Source organism: Haliotis rufescens, unplaced genomic scaffold (assembly GCF_023055435.1).
Source record: "Haliotis rufescens isolate VD_foot unplaced genomic scaffold, xgHalRufe1.0.p SCAF_18, whole genome shotgun sequence".
In the NCBI taxonomy this organism is placed as follows: domain Eukaryota; kingdom Metazoa; phylum Mollusca; class Gastropoda; order Lepetellida; family Haliotidae; genus Haliotis; species Haliotis rufescens.
In genome coordinates this window covers 3,532,613-3,550,081 of record NW_025963868.1, presented here as the reverse complement: position 1 = coordinate 3,550,081, position 17,469 = coordinate 3,532,613, and the positions used below count along the sequence as shown (strand labels likewise).

Sequence of the window (17,469 nt, the reverse complement as noted above, 5' to 3'; positions counted from 1 at the left end):
GTAGATAAGCCGAGGTGTTAATTTGACCATTGAAATACGAAAGAAAATGATATGACCCGCAGATAAGCCGAATCAGGAATTGAAAGACAAAAAACACTGCGAAGTCGGACTGCAAGACATGTGCCGGTACTCGCAGATATTCAAAAATATAAGATGAAAAACGTTGTAATTATATTGAAAAAGTCATTATTATTTCTAATAAAGATTTAACAAACCAGTCATCCACTTTCATAATGTGGGAAGCTGTTTCTCGTGGGTTTTTTTAATCTCATAATGATCGTTATAGTTGCCATCAACAACCAAGCGCCATTTTGTGAATCGGTGTATATAGAATTCTGAACCCGTGAGAAAATATATCAGCTGGAGCGAAAACTCGCAGTTTGAATTCAGCATCGTAAGCATGGCGTTTTCGTTTAAAACTCATGATGAAAATGTCAGTCAGTAAAAATATACCAACTTTTATAACCCCCTTTACACCACTATTGTATGTTAATCCAATTGAATTAAATAAACTATCATACTATGAACACATTGAATGACCATCACTTACTCACAGGCTTTTCCAGTTTATTAAACTAATCTCTCGAAAACAAAGAAATTAAGCCCCTACTCCCAACACGATCGCTAAGCACCCACAACTTGAAAATGTTTGTGTAAACAACATGACAATAGCAATCGGCCCGTTATTATCAATGCTGATTTCCTTGTGTACCGTGTTGCTTTAAACAACAGGAAGCAATCACAGTGGTCACCGTTTGTGACGTCACAGGAAACAGCTGATCACATGTTTTTGCAAATGGCGAACGGAATAACTCGCCAATACAGTTGTTTATTTGCCCCTTTCAATAAAGGTAGACACTTGTTCACTATCAATTTATGAACTTTGCAAAACGTACGTAATAGCTATTGGCGATTTTATCTGGGGATTATATGTTATAGCTGTGAATTACGTATATTGTTTACATGTAAAGATTGTGGAGTTGACGAAGAACGATAAACTTTGAACATTCAATTGAAAACTTATTATCGGAAGTAGTAACATGCATAACATTTTTTTAATAATGACAACATTGGTGTATAATAATAACTTTATTGATAATTTATAACAATAATGGCTCTAGTTGTGGCAACTTCCAAACTTTCGGGAAGTTGTAATCTATCGGACCGTCATTCAGCCGATGTTTCTGACAGATCACGATCTGAAAAATACTATCATGAAAGTGTATCCCGTGGATAAGCCGACCCCTTTCTACAGAATCTTTTTTCTGGTCCTCAAAATTCGGCTTATACGCGGTCATATACGGTAAATCTTCCTGAATCTTGACGATCGACTCAAGGAGACTGTGGATTAGTCCAACTTGATTGGTCCGAATAGTCATGGGCGTTTACGGCACAATTCCTTCATAGGATGGTTGTAGAGGCGGTATGGCGTGTCTGATTCCAGCGACAAACCAATTTATATATGCCACGATGTCCATGGAGTATCTGGCAACCAATGCTAAATCCTTGAAACATGATGCTGTCAACGTAACATAATTTGTAGAAATCTTCATCCAAGTGTTGCAACTCCGGAATTATAGCCTTGTGCATCTTGTATAACTTCCTTTCATAGGTGGAAGAGGTAGACAATCATCGTGCTTGAGTCTGTGGATGTTATCCGTCGATTGATCTACCTATGACCTTGCCCGCGTAGCTGGGCGAAGGTAAAATCTGATAAATATGCTGAGATGGAGCAGGCGCATGACATCCCCGTATTCTGGCATCTGGGATGGTGAATCCTCTGTCAAATGCGGCCGAAGTGAAGGCATAAGGTGGTAAAGCTCTTCATTCGGTTCTACAAAAGTCATATCGTTGGGGTGAGTTGTCTATCTCCTCCAAACACTGATTCTGGCTCTGAGTAGTCGTGGGTATCTCCTGCAGGGGGTGTATAATCATATCCCTCAGATTCTGCCCCGTAGGGCTCGTCATCCTCCGGTGACCATGACTCCGGCATAATAAGTCTCTGTGTGGCTTGTAGCCCTTGGGTAATGGTAGCCATGCCTTGGCTGTCCTCACAGCTGGCTGGTCAGTCGGCTGGCAGCTAGCTGGGTAACTCTGTGGAGTCCGTGAGGCTGGTTTGGGTCCCATTGGATTGTCAGCCATTGTCGGTAGGCTTGGTAGCCGTTGCTGGCTGGCCCATGGAGTCTGTGCGGCGGCCCTACGGTTTCTTCACAGATGTATGGCTGGACGGCTTAACCGTCGGGTGGAATGCCATGGGGCCATACGGCGTCTGGCTGGTATGGTTGGTTGCCGTGGACAGCATGTCCATGGATATCGTGCGGCTCAGCTTGTAGATCTTGTGTAGGCTGGCCCACGGCCGTGGACGAAGATCTCTTAGTCTTAGCCAGAGCTACCGTCGCGATCTTAGCGTCCATATCCTACAGCTTAGAATCAAGCATGTCTTTCATCATCTCCTGCTGTTCTCTCAGAAGTTGTTGGATAAGGCTCAGGGTAAGAGCAGGAGATGATGGGGTCGCCACCTCTCTCCTCTTGGCCTTCGTCGTGGCCTCTGACATTTTGGAGAATATTTCTTCGCATGTGTTGGTGCATTTCTCACATCTTTTCTCCAATGTGCAGGTCTTCCCTCTGCACTTCGAGCAGTTTACATGAGGATCTCCCATGATCATAAATCGATCACACTTCTTACACCCGGGGGTGATGGGAGACTGCATGGCGACCTCACAAACCCACCAGCTATACTCACGTGCATGTAGTCTCTTTCAGCAGCACTATTACTTCAAATATATATTTATTTATATATGTCTGTTAGATAGCAATCTTATTAGAATAATCTTAGGTTACTGTGATCTACTACCATGTTACCATGTTCTAGATTGTCATTACTACTATAGTAGGTGTTGACTCTAGCAGACACAGGAAAAAAGTGATATGGCCGCCAATGTGACGTCACGGCATGGGTAGTTACGAAACTACTTGGCGGCAACTAATTGCTTGTAATTTACAGTGAAGAGGACGTCTGTTGAAAATCTGAAAATTTAGTTAGTGTGATTGAAGCCAAAATACAGGATTTATGGGCAGATATGTAATAGAGGTAGAAGTTTCATAAGAATTATACAGGATTTATGGCAATGATGCGATGGGAGGTGAGATGGGAGGTACATGTAGTGTATCATAACTGGTTCTACTCATGGTTTGTGCTGCAAGCCATGCACTTTAGCAGACAACTGTAGAGAAAAGTCAAAAAAGATATTTGAACCTTCACCATTGAAGATTTCGATCTTAGCCAAGATCGCGGTCTTAAATCTAAGCTGTCTTTCAATTGTGCCCGAATCAGTGGAATAGTGAGTGAGTGAGGATGGTTTTACACCGCTTTTAGCAATATTCCAGCAATATCACGGCGGGTGACACCAGAAATGGGCTTCACACATTGTACCCATGTCGGGAATCGAACCCGGGTCTTCAGCGTGACGAGAGAACACTTTAACCACTAGGCTACCCCACCAACAGCTGATAGGGATAGGCAGGCTGACTGACTGCCATGGGTTGCGCCTTGTTATCATGGAAGGATTTGATAAGAATATTATTTGCCATGTCGCCATGCTGCAGGATCCGTATTCCATAATTAAGGAATGCACAGAAGCATTTTCTAGTTTTACAGATAGAACTCTGGCCTTAATGCTGACAGGATTTTCATGATCAGAGGTAAAATTCAACACACTGGAAGATGGATTTGTTGGGATGACATACACATGATTCCATAACTAACTTGTGGTTTAGAATTGTTCACAATGCTATTTAACAGTAGGGATGCAAAACAATGATTTTTCTCTTTTTGTCTGTTTTTCCATTACATACAAAATTACATACAACATGATTCCATTTCATTTTATTTCAAGGATCTTTGAATGAAACAGATAGGAAGACACGTTGAACATCAAGAGAGGTTAATTCCTATATCATGAAAAGTGTATGCCTTGAGTAGAATAATAGCATTTTGTAGGCATGTTTTGTGAAGGGATATGGATTACGTACCAAGTATTACCAGATTCTGTCCACAGTCAGGGATGATTGGTCCTCCTGAGTCTGGTGAGCCCCTGTAACACTTGTAATGACCTTCGTCTTCCCAAGTTACATCAGAGAGCACGAATCTGAACAGACCGGTTCCTGATGATGAAGCGTGTCCAATGAATCTCACTCTAGATGTGAACTTGTCACTGGCAGCTCTGACATAATTGTAGCCTGTGATGTGAAGAAGGCATGTCTTTGTCTCACTTTTACACACACTGAACTCCCTGGTCCCAGGATCCGGGAGAGTCCATGACAACGTTGCATAGCCGCCAAACCTGGCATACTCAGTTGAAGTAACTGCAAAACAGAAAATTCATGAAAGTTTGACAGAGAGTACACTTGCAAAACATGTATCACGTATGAAACACAAACAGTGAAATACTTAAGAAAATTTGTTTCCAACAACAGCAAAAACAAAACATCTAAAGAAGCGAGGTCAATGCTCTTGCAGTGTACCTCATGTATATGTAACCATATGATGACTGTATAACATCATATTAACTACAAAATGTCAGAGCTTACACAAAACACATTTTTCTCCATAGGTCTGATTAGAGCCATAAACGTGAAAAAAAGATAATAAATTTGGCAGTGTTGTAATTATGTGTACTCCCTGTATTCTGCATATTTGTATATATTGTACTGCAATAATGTACTGACATTTTACTGTATAGTGTTGCTCTGAATGTAATGAACCCATACAGCTGATCTACTCTACAGAGCTGCTTTCAGAGCGTGGACTTTTCTTTAATCAGTTCTATTTACAAGAATAAGCTGCAACTATTAACAGCTGTGGGATATGACAGGTAGCTTGGGTCATGATGATGATGATGATGATGATGTACAGATTAAAAAATAAAATGCTGCAAAGAGGGTTTAGGTGATCCTGGCACAGTCAGGCTGGTTAGACTCATCATCAGCTCAGGGCCCTTGCCCCCTCTACATGCAGCCCAGATAGTGAATGGGACTTCTCCCAGGAAGCGCTGCCTAGTCAAACCCACCCAAAACTTTTCGGAGAATGTGAAGACTCCCCAACACTGCAGCCTTCTGTGCATTACCCAGATTGTCAGAAGGGCTGTATTCCTGGTAGCAAACCTGGGTACTCTCTCAATGTCTGTCAACAGATTGGGAGGTACAAAACCTAAGGCACTGAGAACAAAGGGGAGTCGGACAACTTGGTACTTGGGATGGAAGCGTGACATTTCGAAAGCAAGGTCCGCATACTTGCCAATCTTGTCAATCACATTAGTGTCAAAAGGGACAGAAAATTCAATGATATAAATGATTTCATTGGATTTATGAAAAAGGACAAGATCAGGTTTGTTGGCCTGGATACATCTGAGGCTGTAAACGGGCCTATTCCAAAGAATTTTGTATTTATCCTTTCCATGATGCCCTCTACATATTCCGGGTCGTACCATGGATGGACCTCTGTGTCATAACCACAAGCATGGTGAAGACGGTAATCAAATGATCAAGACACTATCATGTCGCTTAAGATACTGTGTTTGTGCCAAAGCGGGGCATCCACTGACAATGTGTTGGACAGTCTCATTAAATTCATTGTATAATCTACATTTCATATTTCATTTTGATGCAAAATCACACATTGATGGATTCGAGTGGGAAGTGACTGGTCCCGAGCAGCAAACAGTAAGCCTACTGTTTCACTTTTCAGGCCAGCCGAAGCGAAGGACTCTGCAGGGTTGCTGATCTTCTCAACACACTGCACATAAACTCGATTCAGTAGTCCTTCAGATAGCCTCTCCTTGAAAAACTGAGTCTGGGCTGTTTTGATATGGCACTTTGGTTGGTTGACACTCATTTCTGTACCCTCCAGCAGTACAGAACCATCAACAAAAACAACACTGACATTGAGATTATGAGATTATGTCCCTTACCCTTGGCTCGTTTATGAAAACAGTGGAATGCCTTGTTGTCATCATGAGTCTTGTCATGCCTCACAAGATGATCGTCAGACAAATAAATGTGTGCAAAAATGCACAATTCAATTCTATCATGAAGAGCCTCCACATTAATCAAACCACGCCCTCCCATTATGATTGGTAAATATAAGCGATTGGGGGAAGAGCGAGGGTGGTGGGATCTATTGTCGGACATGATTCTTTGTGTGAGGGTGTCAATACCCTGAATTTCTTTTTTCGTCCAATCAACAACACCAAAAGAATAGGAAAGGACAGGTACAGCATAAGTATTTGTGGCTTTAACTTAATTGCGAGGGTTCAGCTCTGAACTCCAGATTTTCTTGAGTCTACATTTGTACCCTGCCCGAAGTTTGTCCTTGATATGTGCATTCTGGAGTTTGTCCCTAACCTGCATCCCTAAGTACATATAGGCCTATTATCAGCATCACAGAGCCAGAGGCCAGGAACATGGTAGAGGCAGTTATCACTAGCAAAGCAGAGGAACTGGCAGGGGTCAGCATCAAGGTAACCAAGGGCCAGCTTCATCTCAGTTGCCAGGAAACTGAAACCCTCTATTGCCATGAGTCGGGTTGTTGGTGGGGTGGAAACAAATTACCTGTGAGATACAGGGTCAATAATTACGAAATATTTCTTCAAACCAATCGGTATTAAGCTTCTCCAAAAACAGGGGTGGCTCATGCTTAAGACAGCCAATGGTTTGGAGAAACCAAACATTAGATATTTTGAACTGGACATTGACACATTGCGAAAAACAATTCCTAAAAGAGGAATCTTGACAACAGCTCTGATCTAGCAACCAGGCAGCAGAGGAAGCAGGTGCCACGTATACTTGGGATTACTGTTATTAGACTATGTAGAGACATGCTACTTCAAGAGCATGGACAGAACTTAAATGTGGTCTCTGAGATGTCTGTCCATGAGTCATGGATCAAGAGTTTCAGGAAAATATCTGAAACAAGATCCATCTTGGGTACTGTAAAAGTAGTAGGAAGAGAGCCAGTCTGCGTACCAGGAAAGTATGATGTGGTTGTTGATGCAATCTCTCATAAACACAAAAGTTTCTGTTCAATATGCAATGGTACAACAGATTCCGGTTTCACCTGGGCATTAATCTGCAAACTTCCAAAGTTGTGAACCCCTTGTTCAAGTTCAGAAAAAAGCCTTCCAAATCAGCATAGCAAAGAATCGGAGGGTCTGATATTTGGTGGGTATACTGTTTAGCATATTGGAAATATATTCAGGAACTTCCACAAGAAAAAGAAATCAAATTCAGAAAATTCAAGATGGAGCAGAAGGATACCTGGAAGTTTTTTGCTTTTGTGTTATACATTGCTTGGTTCAAAACAAATTACATGAGAAATTTGATTTCTATAATAATTTCAGGCCCAATATATATCTGGAGAAATCAGAAATAGTTTCATTTGATTTCTGGGTTAATCCAAAGACGTATTATAAGTCTTTGGTTAACCAACCTTACTTTCAATTTGGGAATCAGCTCGAAAAAGAAATTTTGGGCTTGTCCGTGACCTGAATTAAATTTGCAGGGGATTTTAAAATTTAAACAAAATGATTTCAGTAGTTGCCCTGTACCTTGTTGCTTTGCACAGGGTTATTGTAAAGTTTGTAACTATAGCATGAAGTTTAAGGGTGAGACATTCGTTGTGTCTCGATGTAAGGGGCAAATCAGGGTGTTGAATAAATCGGAATTGTAAAGTGTCATAGAAATGAAAAAAAGTGAAATTAAGAAACATGTAGAATATTTGGTTGAGATGGAAATATGAGGGAATTCAGCTTTTGCAAAAGAGACTGCAAAATGGAAATAATTCCTCTCAAAATTACATTGATGTGAGACAAGAAATGTTAGATTAGTCCCTCTAGATTTCCACTCACTTTGAGAAGGTTGCAACATACTTTATATGACCACAAGAGCATTGGGTAATGTTATTGCTAAGTGTTTCGAAGGGCACAGCTGAAGTTTATTCAGCACTCCCCATTGATGTTAGTTTGAACAATAATGAAGTGAAAAAAGCTATTTTGAAGGCTTAGAAGTTGTATGCAAGGCATATAGACAAAAGTTTAGGTATTGAAGGACAAGGGGTGATTATACGTATGTGGAGTTCACTAGGTAAAAGGAGACTTTGTTTGATAGGTGGTGTTTATGGATGTTGGCCAGGAATTTATACTTCTTAATCAAATCAAACTAAGAATTTGTACAGTGCATTTTAAAATTAACAACTTCTGAAATGTGTTGAGACCATGACTGATCTAGTCAAAGGCTCCCTTGAAGAGACATGTCTTGAGCGTCTTTCTAAAGATTGTGAGATTTTCTGTTTCTCAGGTTTCTTGTGGCAGATTGTTCATAGCAATGGGTCACCATGTTGAAATGACCTATCACCATATGTGTTGGTGTGTGACTTTCGTACCACTAGCCGATGATGATCTTTTAATCGGGGAGACATGCTGGCTTGTATGGTACAAGCAATTCCTGTAAGTATGGATTGGCAGCCATTTTGGATTGGCAGCTATTGCAGTCATGTGTTCTCGCTAAGGTGTTCTAGTCAGAATTCTTGCACCTGCATTCTGAACATGCAGTAGTTTTACTACATCACTCTTTGGTAGAACATAGAGGAGGGAATTACAATAAACCAACCTGGGGATGACAAAAGCTTGGATCAACAATGAAATTTCCTTTGTCCGATGTTGATATGAGTTTGTCCTTTGGTAATATGCACATTTGCATATGGCTGTGATATGCTTATCCAAGCTGTAGAGCGGATCCATGATGACAACCAGGTTTCTCGCACAATGATACACTGTTGCCGTTAGCTGCAATTGGGAGCACATGTGGTAGGAGAATTTCGTTGATGTATCATTGAGCCGTAAGATTGCCCTGGATATGGACCAAACCTGCCCTGCCATGATGAGAGATAGCCTCCCACATCATAATGCTACCCCCACCAAACCTGTCCACTTCCTGAATGCAGTTTCCTGCATAATGTTCTCCCCGACGTCTGTAGACCTATGCTCTTCCATCCTCTCGACGGAGGAGAAATCTTGATTCGTTGTTGAACCAAACATCTCTCCATCGCAGTTGAGGCCATACCCTGTTGACAACACCAATGCAGTCAATATGACACGTCTAACAAGACATCTTGCTTGTAAACCTGCTGCTCTTAAACGGTTTTGTATGGTCTGGTCGGAGATTCTGCGCAGTCTGGGTATTTGGGATGCCGCTGAGGTGGCTTAGGTCATCCTTTCACGTAGGTGGCGTAGTCGGATGTAGCGATCTTGGGGTGGTTCCTCTTGGTTGTCCCAACCTTGGCCAATCATGTGTTGACCCATGCTGTTGAAACCAATCTAATAGCTTTATGATGGTGCTGGGCGCTGTATTGAAAATCCTGGCTATGTTGTCGAACTGTCACTGTTCCATTGACACAGATGCCAGGCAATCGAAAACCCTGCACTTTGATACAGTTCATAGTGCTGCTGCACATGCAGTGTGTGCAGCTCCATGGCCCTTTTGTTAATGTACTGAGTGCGTTTTTCCAAATCGTACATGTTTCCCGACTAATTTTGTTTTTATGGCCAAAAATATCAGTTTTTGCGTTTCCTTTTTTTGATGAGTATATAAACTATGCAAAAGAAACTAGGGGATATGAAAATACACCAATGAAAGAAAGTGATAAATGTGGCATGAATATTTCCGAAGAAATGAAGCTACAAAACATAACATTGTGACAGTCATGAAGCACATGACCTCGGACATCACAGTCAAGGGGTGGTGTACCTGATTTTTTAAGCAGATGCATATTGTTATCTTGGAACCAAACCTCTGGTGGTATAGCGTCTGCACGGAGAGAAGAAGGTTGGGGGTCGATCCCCAGCCGCGTCCTACCAAAAGATGTTAAAAGATGGTACTTATTGTTACCCAGCCAGGCGCTTGGCAGTAAGGTGCTAAATCAAGGACTGGTCCCCTTGGAGTTAGTATACAGTGTCTGAGTGGGATATTCATGCTACACTGCGGCATGGTATCTCAGTTGGCTAGAACTATCAAATCGGCATTAGTCCAATACTAGTACAGACAGACAGACAGACAGACAGACAGATCGATATTTAAGTATAACCTGGGTATTTTGGAAAAAGGGTTTTTAATATTAACTTAAAATGTAGTTTATTAAATCAGGCTTTAGGTTAAAATACAGATGGATATGAGAGAAGTGACTGTACAGGGTGAGGGCATTACCCACAGGGCAAATGATTATTGATTTTGCTAGTGATAGAGATAACTTTTCATTAGTAAAATGAAATTAGTAGAATCCGGTCTTGCAATATAAGTGTCAGAGGGGAAATGAATGGATTGAACAAATTATCAGTCTTGATGTGATCAAATATTTCTGAGTACCGGTACTACTGTTTAAACGGAATGTCTGATTAACATGATTAAGTATCTTTTTGTCTGACAGAGTATTTAGTTTTCATCATAAAGTTCTTTGAGTTATGAGTATGTTCGGTTGATCAATGATTTAGGAAATTAACTGACGGTTTGGTTATGAGGAGCTTGATAGTAAAACTGATTGGAATGAAAATTGGGGTTCATAAGGAGGTGAGCGATGGGACTCATTTCACATGATGTCAAACATAATTTTTGTGGGAGGAGCTAAAATTATCATCGATAGTATTTTGTTAGTTGACCGGGAGTAGTGCGGGGATTCGGAAACTCACAGCTGAACAGAGAGGTTCTCTCTGTAGATTTGAATTCCGGGTCAGAAAAGTAGTAGAGTTAACAGTTGGCGAGAAAAGCTATCAGGCTCTTCAATACATCCCTTAGGTATGTGTTGTATTTAAGTAATACAGGCAACAAGAAAACAACTGAGGGCCTAGTTTACATTTACTATAACTTCTATCTTCAATAAATGGACTGGAGCACCCAAGTTGACTTCTGATTTGAGAGCTACATCATCCCCAGAACCAAGGAATGGTTAACCAGAGAAAGTGACCAAAGGTAGAAGGGTACAGTACCCGACGCCTAAGGTTACATAAGATCAATAATCTTGATATGACGTCCAACCCCATTTCACCTCACCTCGAACAATGCAACTTTATTAAATACATTTATTCATGAAGGAAGCGACAGCATTTATCACGCGATGTTTGCAAAGTGCTGAACGTTTACGTGCCCTAGGTGAGCACATGTCAGAATATTACTGCTCAAACAGTGCATGTTCCTCAATCTGTCATCAGCAAATTGTGGGCCAAATACCAACAAACACATAACATTGATGAATGATGCCGCTCTGGACGCCCAAGGGCAACAACTCAAGCCCAGGACAGATTAGTCACAACGATGGCATTTGGAAATCGGTTGCAATCTGCCACTCAGATAAGGATCCGGTTGCAACAGGCAACTGGTGTAAGAGTGAATGCTCAGACAGTGCAAAATCGTCTGCACAGAAAGCACTTGTGTGCTCAACGTCAACGTGTCATCCCACAACTTACTGCATGTCATCCGAGTCTGAGGCGTTAGTGCTGTAAGGAACGTCAGCACTGGGATAATCGACGTTGGGCTAATATGTTTTCCTACAAATCGAATTACACTCTCGACTTCCATGATCAAAGGAATTGAGTTTGGAAATGTCCTAATGAGCATTTTATGGACATTACTACGTTAATATCAAACAGCATGATCATCTTTGGGATGGGTCCATAATGGTATGGTATCACAATGACTGGCCGAACTGTGCTCCATATTGTCCATGGCAGAGTCACAGGTCAATACTATCAGGACAACATCATTGCACAACTCATGTTCCCATTTGCACAACATGTTTTACAACGTGTCATCTTTCCGGATGATAATGAATGTGCTCGTTGTGCCAAGATTGTGACCCAATTCCTCCAACAGCAAAACAGCCACGTCATGGCATGGCCATCACTTTGTCCTGACCTCCTCCTCATTTGCAGACATGTACCGTATATCTGTATATCGCTGTGTATAAGGCGAGTTTTTTGTACCTAGAATGATGGGGTTAAGAAAGGGGGTAATTCTTATACATGGAGTCGAAGATCTCATGTTTTTTTCCAGTTGTTTCACTTTCAGCTTCCACTGGCGATTTCAAATGGCATTCGATAGTCGTCCTAAATAACTGTTCCAATAGCTATTTTCATACATAAACATGATTTGTATCTGTTTTCCTTGAATAAAGTTTAATAATTTCTGCAAATTAAGTTGAAATGACCCTCGCCTCGATCCAGATTGTCAAGCCAGCTGACACAGTAAAACAATCAACATCCGTGAGTAGAGAGACGGAAGTACTGGTAAGCATTTGCATATTGCACATGTGACTTAACATGTGATAGCCGGTGAAGCTGAAATCAATTCCCGTTGTTCTTACAGTTGTATTAACAACCGTTGGAGACGGTGTGTGTAAGTGATAGTTGAATAAACACGGTGAATGTGAAGCAAACATAAGCCTAGTTAGTTGTGCTGGAGGTACACACGCAACAAATCTTCGTAGAAAATATAAGGTTTGTGTGCGCACTTGTGATGTGCTTCATTCCAGGTCCCTTTATACACAGAGTGTAGGATTTTGGGTTGATTTTGAAGGCGTGTACAGGGGGATCGTCCTATACGATGGGTCGCCTTATACACAGCGACATACGGTACGTCAATGTCGATTCCACCCACTACTCTCAATGAACTCGGTGTTGCTCTCACTGATGAGCGGAAGAACATATTTGTTTGTTTGTTTGTTGTTTTACAGTTTAACGCCGCAATATTCCAGCAGTCTGTCAATAATCGAGTCTGGACCAGACAATCCTGTGATTGATATCATGAGCATCGATCAATGCAATTTGGATACGTAGCTATTAGTCGCCTCTTACGACAAACATGGGTTGCTGAAGACCAATTCTAACTTGGATCTTCATGGGTTGGAACAACATGAATCAAATTGACATTGGGCAACTCTTTTGCATGCCTCAAAGAAGTCGTGCATGTCTGTGTGATTTACCTAATATTAGTGAGGTGAAATTGATCCCCAACCTTAACAACCGAGTGCACCACCTTCTCATCACACCTGCCATTAGAACCCATGAGATCCTGCAGCCCTTGTATCATTTCCATTTGCTTATATGATATAGATCAGAAGATATGTCTTGATGATTCCCACTATCCCCTACTGTTTTTGCATAGTATATATCAGGGATGTACATTAGTCCCAAATCAAAATATGCAGGACATGTGAACAAGTGAGTGAGTAAGTTGAAGTCTAAAGTCATATTGGCAACAACAGACAGTAAAATAACTAGACTTATCACAGATTGATATTAAAACTAGCATGGAACCATATAAATACATCACTATGCATGACAATACATATATAAAAACAGGCTATCGAGTGAGATCACCATGCTTGGGACCATGGGGACTTACAGTACTTCTGCTACTTGCATGGACCCCTGCAGGATTAACATCATCCCTTCAGGTTTTGGCGATTATTGTCACATTTAGCCTAACATAAAAACAGCACATAGTCTACAAATAAAAAAGTGGTACTTAAAATCTACTTGGCAGGGTATGTCAATCATTTTACACTACTTCAAACCCCTTTGAGGGTCATCTACTAACAATCTCTGTTATCACATTTATTCTGCCCGTTATAAAAATCCTGTATTTTATACACAACATATTAATCAAAATTTATGAAAATTCAATTTCTTTTCTAAATAAACAATTATTAAATGAGAACTGATATTAAAAAGATCCATTATGGATGAAACTTTGAACTAGTTATCCCTTGTGATGGAAAAATCAATTAAGTCAAGAAAGACATGCTTGACTGCAATGCTTTCATCACAAGTGATTTAGAAGGTAGGATCCTCACCTAATTTCATGTAATTTATTTATAGCTTTTTGGGTGTCCCACTTCTGCATTAGATCTCTAATGCAACATCTGATGACAGCTTTGTTATCACTGTAGTGGATAAGTGGTGTCACAGATTTGTTGAGTGCTGCTTTAGCTGCAGCATCAGCCATGGAGTTACCAGTGATCCCAATGTAGCGGCCATAAATGAGTCCTGTGATGGGATTTGAACCACGGACCTTCTGATCTGAGGTGAGACGCCTTGACCACATGACCAAAGAGGTTAACCCAGTCACTAAGCTGACAAGGTAAGGATGTCATCTGTAGGATGACTCCACGCCCTGCTGCATACTCCCCCGTCAACAGAAGGCACGTCCCGGGCCGCATAGTAGGGTGCTGAGGCTTAGTTTGCTCAAATTTAATATGAACGTGCTCAGCCCCACAGTGGGCGCCAATGTAGCAGCCATAAAATTTCCGAGTCCCGTGATGGGATTCGAACCACGGACCTTCTGATCCGAGGTCAGAAGCCTTGTCCACATGACCAAAGAGGTTAACCCCGTCAGCAAGCTGACTAGGTAAGGATGTCATCTGCAGGATGACTCCACGCCCTGCTGCACCAACATGGTAGAGAAGCCAACAAAAGACGATGCCATTATGCCCAGTAGCAAGTTCATTATATAATTCAACAATTTCGACTAAAAGTGGATGTTGACATGACATGTTATTAGTGAGTGAGTGAGTTTGGTTTTACGCCCCTTTTAGCAATGATTGCTTCAATAAATTTGTATTTTAAAATTTATTGTTTTGCTGTTGTGTTTGTGATCACTGGATGAAGTCCCAGCTTGAATTAAGGAGTCTACCTTAGATCAGTTTAGACCATTGAGATGGGATCAAAATTATTTGTTTGTAAGGCCAGGTGGCCTTTACTTAGTGTAGGCATGTGGTGTCTACTAACATTTCGGGGAGTTGATGTCTTGGCCATATCCTCCCTGTTCTGTTTCCTGTACACAGGCCAGAGTCCTGTGTCTAGATCGACAATCGGATCATCTAGAAAATCCATCCATCTGACGAAAGGTGGGGGTAATACACATGCCGGACTGTATGTTGGGATGAGTAACCATGGTGGACGACAATGGGCCATCAGCCATGTTGGTTGTACCGGTGGCAATGGTGGTGCTTCAGGTGATTTTTATGATCGTCCTGGCATCTTTTGGCATATTGCACAGATGAACCTGTAGCAGCTATGAGCGCTCCTGATGTCTTTATAGTCCATCCTGGCGGGAGTAACTTTTAGTACATGGTGGGCAATCAAGGGCTTCCATGATTGTGAGTGCTGATTGTTACGTCATAGAGATAGATGTCAAAGTTAGTAGTAGTCATGTTTTGATTGGTGTATCAGAATTGGGTTTGTGTGGAGAAAGAGCTGTTCCAGAGAGAAACAAAAGACAATGAGGGGAATTCCAGGATTAGATCTTGTCGTTTATCCCAGCTACGTCAGGGACACCACCACTTTATCCAGACCCTAGGTAACTTCAACCTCCCATCAAACAGCAACATCCTCTTTGTCACTATGGACGTCACATCCCTTTATACCAAGATGCCAAATACGGGAGGCCTTCGATCTGTAGCCCCGGCTATTAGACGATTCAAACCTAACTATCAGCCCCACTATTTTTTTCAAACTTACATCTAAGTTATTATTTCCATATTTTTAAGATCTGGGGATGTAAGGTCCATTCTGTTGCTACTATTCTCCCCTATCTGTAGGCAAGGATGTTAAACTTCCCGGGAATATGGAGTCTGCGACGGCAAACAATCATGTAGTCTCCATCATCAGAGAACTGGATCTGGTTCCTCCTTGTTTCTGAATGTATGCCTCTACTGTGGTGTTGTCCCTGGCTATGAGGACAGGTGATTGGGAAAGACATATCTTCCATGCCAGGATGGCGTAATAGATGGCCTCCATTTCATTGCAGTTGATATGCAGGATCCTCTTTCTGGTGCTCCAAGATCCTTGTACTGTGAGATCGTCCATATAGGCTTCCCATCCTGAATCTGACGCGTCTGTGAATAGATGGTGTTAAGGCTTCGGAGAAGTCAGAGGAATGCTGCTCATCACATGCTCTCTGTGAGTCCACCAATGCACGTTCTGTAATAAGTTGAGAGGTAAGTTAATCTTGAACTCTTAGGTGTGGGATCATTGTGAACTGATCCATGTATGTAACATCAACCTTCCTCTGAAGGTAATAACCGGTAGAGATGTTAGGTTGCCTAGAAGAGACATCCACCATCTTAGAGACCTGCTGGGTTGACTTGATAGGGATTGTATCATAGTAATAGTCTTGACAAATCGATCTTCTGGTGGACATATATATCCCTTGTGTAGTTGGAAACTCACTCTGATGTAAACGATGTCTTGACCCGCGGAGTGGTCTCAGGCTTGGAGTGATCGACTAGGAAGCCTAGATAGGTCATAAGCTGGACCAGAAATAGCATGTTCTGGTGTAGCTCATCTTCTTCTTGGGCAGCTGCCAGGAAATCAGCCAGGTAGCCATGGATTCGTACTAGGTGGAGGTTGGCAAACCTGATGATTGGTGCTGTATTCCTGGTAAACAGCCAAGGGGCTATTGATATCCCAAATGGTAAGACCTGGAACTCGTAACAACAACCATTGATTGCGAAGCAAAGGTATTTCCATCACGATGGGTGTATCGGGACGTGAAGATGGGCATCTTGTAGGTCGAGGCTGATGAGCAAATCTCCTGTCCTCAAAGTCCTCCACAATTCCATACAGATTCCATCTGGAACTTTGGAGGAGGTACCAGAAATTTCTTGTTGAGGATCATCCTCATGTTGGGCGAATTCTTTTTTGGAACTAAGAATACTGGAGAATAAAAGCCTTGCTGCTCTCTGATAGTTTCCGAATAGCTCGCTTCATTAGTAGCTTCCTGACGGCCAGATCTGCTGTGCTAGCTTGGCTCCGACTCAACAAAAGCTGTGTCCAACGGCTTGAGATTTCAGGAAGGGATGCTTCTTGAAATGCAGTTTTTATCCACGAGCCACGACGGCTAGGACCCAGCAGTCGGGCGTAATGTTGAAGGATGGTAGGCATAAATCGCAGTCAGTAGACGTAACTATGTCGAAAGGGTCCATAACGGCAAAATGGGTGGCAAGTAATTCAGAACCTACGTTCACCTCTGCCCCCGGATCTGTCCCAGCAATAGGAAATTGAAATTGAAATTGTTCAGTTGTATCATGTCTGATCTTGTCTATGACATGTCCCAAATTGCCATTGAACGTCTTGGGAGCACATATTGGTTGTGACATTATTAATCTGTGTTAGTAGTTGTTGACGCTGAACACAGAGTAGCTGTGAAGACATCCAGACTTGGGTGGAGAGTAAGTCTTCTTGCATTCTGACTATGGTGTCTAGTAGGGCTGCAACGAATACACTATGAGGCGAATATGATTCGTATCATGAATATAGGGTAGCGAATACGAATATTAATTCACTAATACAATAACAAGTCAGCAGTTGATGTATTATTTGTTATATTCAGCATGTTCAGTGAGGCAACAACAATATAAATTAT

At 41.7% G+C, this 17,469-nt stretch overlaps 1 protein-coding gene across 1 annotated transcript in view; it reads right to left on the bottom strand.

The window, feature by feature from the left end:
* Window positions 1–17,469, bottom strand: part of LOC124120816 (deleted in malignant brain tumors 1 protein-like) — a 66,950-nt gene that overhangs the window by 33,042 nt on the left and 16,439 nt on the right. Inside the window, exon 3 of the mRNA XM_048398642.1 lies at window positions 4,033–4,365. Within this exon, the coding sequence (XP_048254599.1) occupies window positions 4,033–4,365 (333 nt within the window). The remainder of the gene's footprint in view (window positions 1–4,032; window positions 4,366–17,469) is intronic.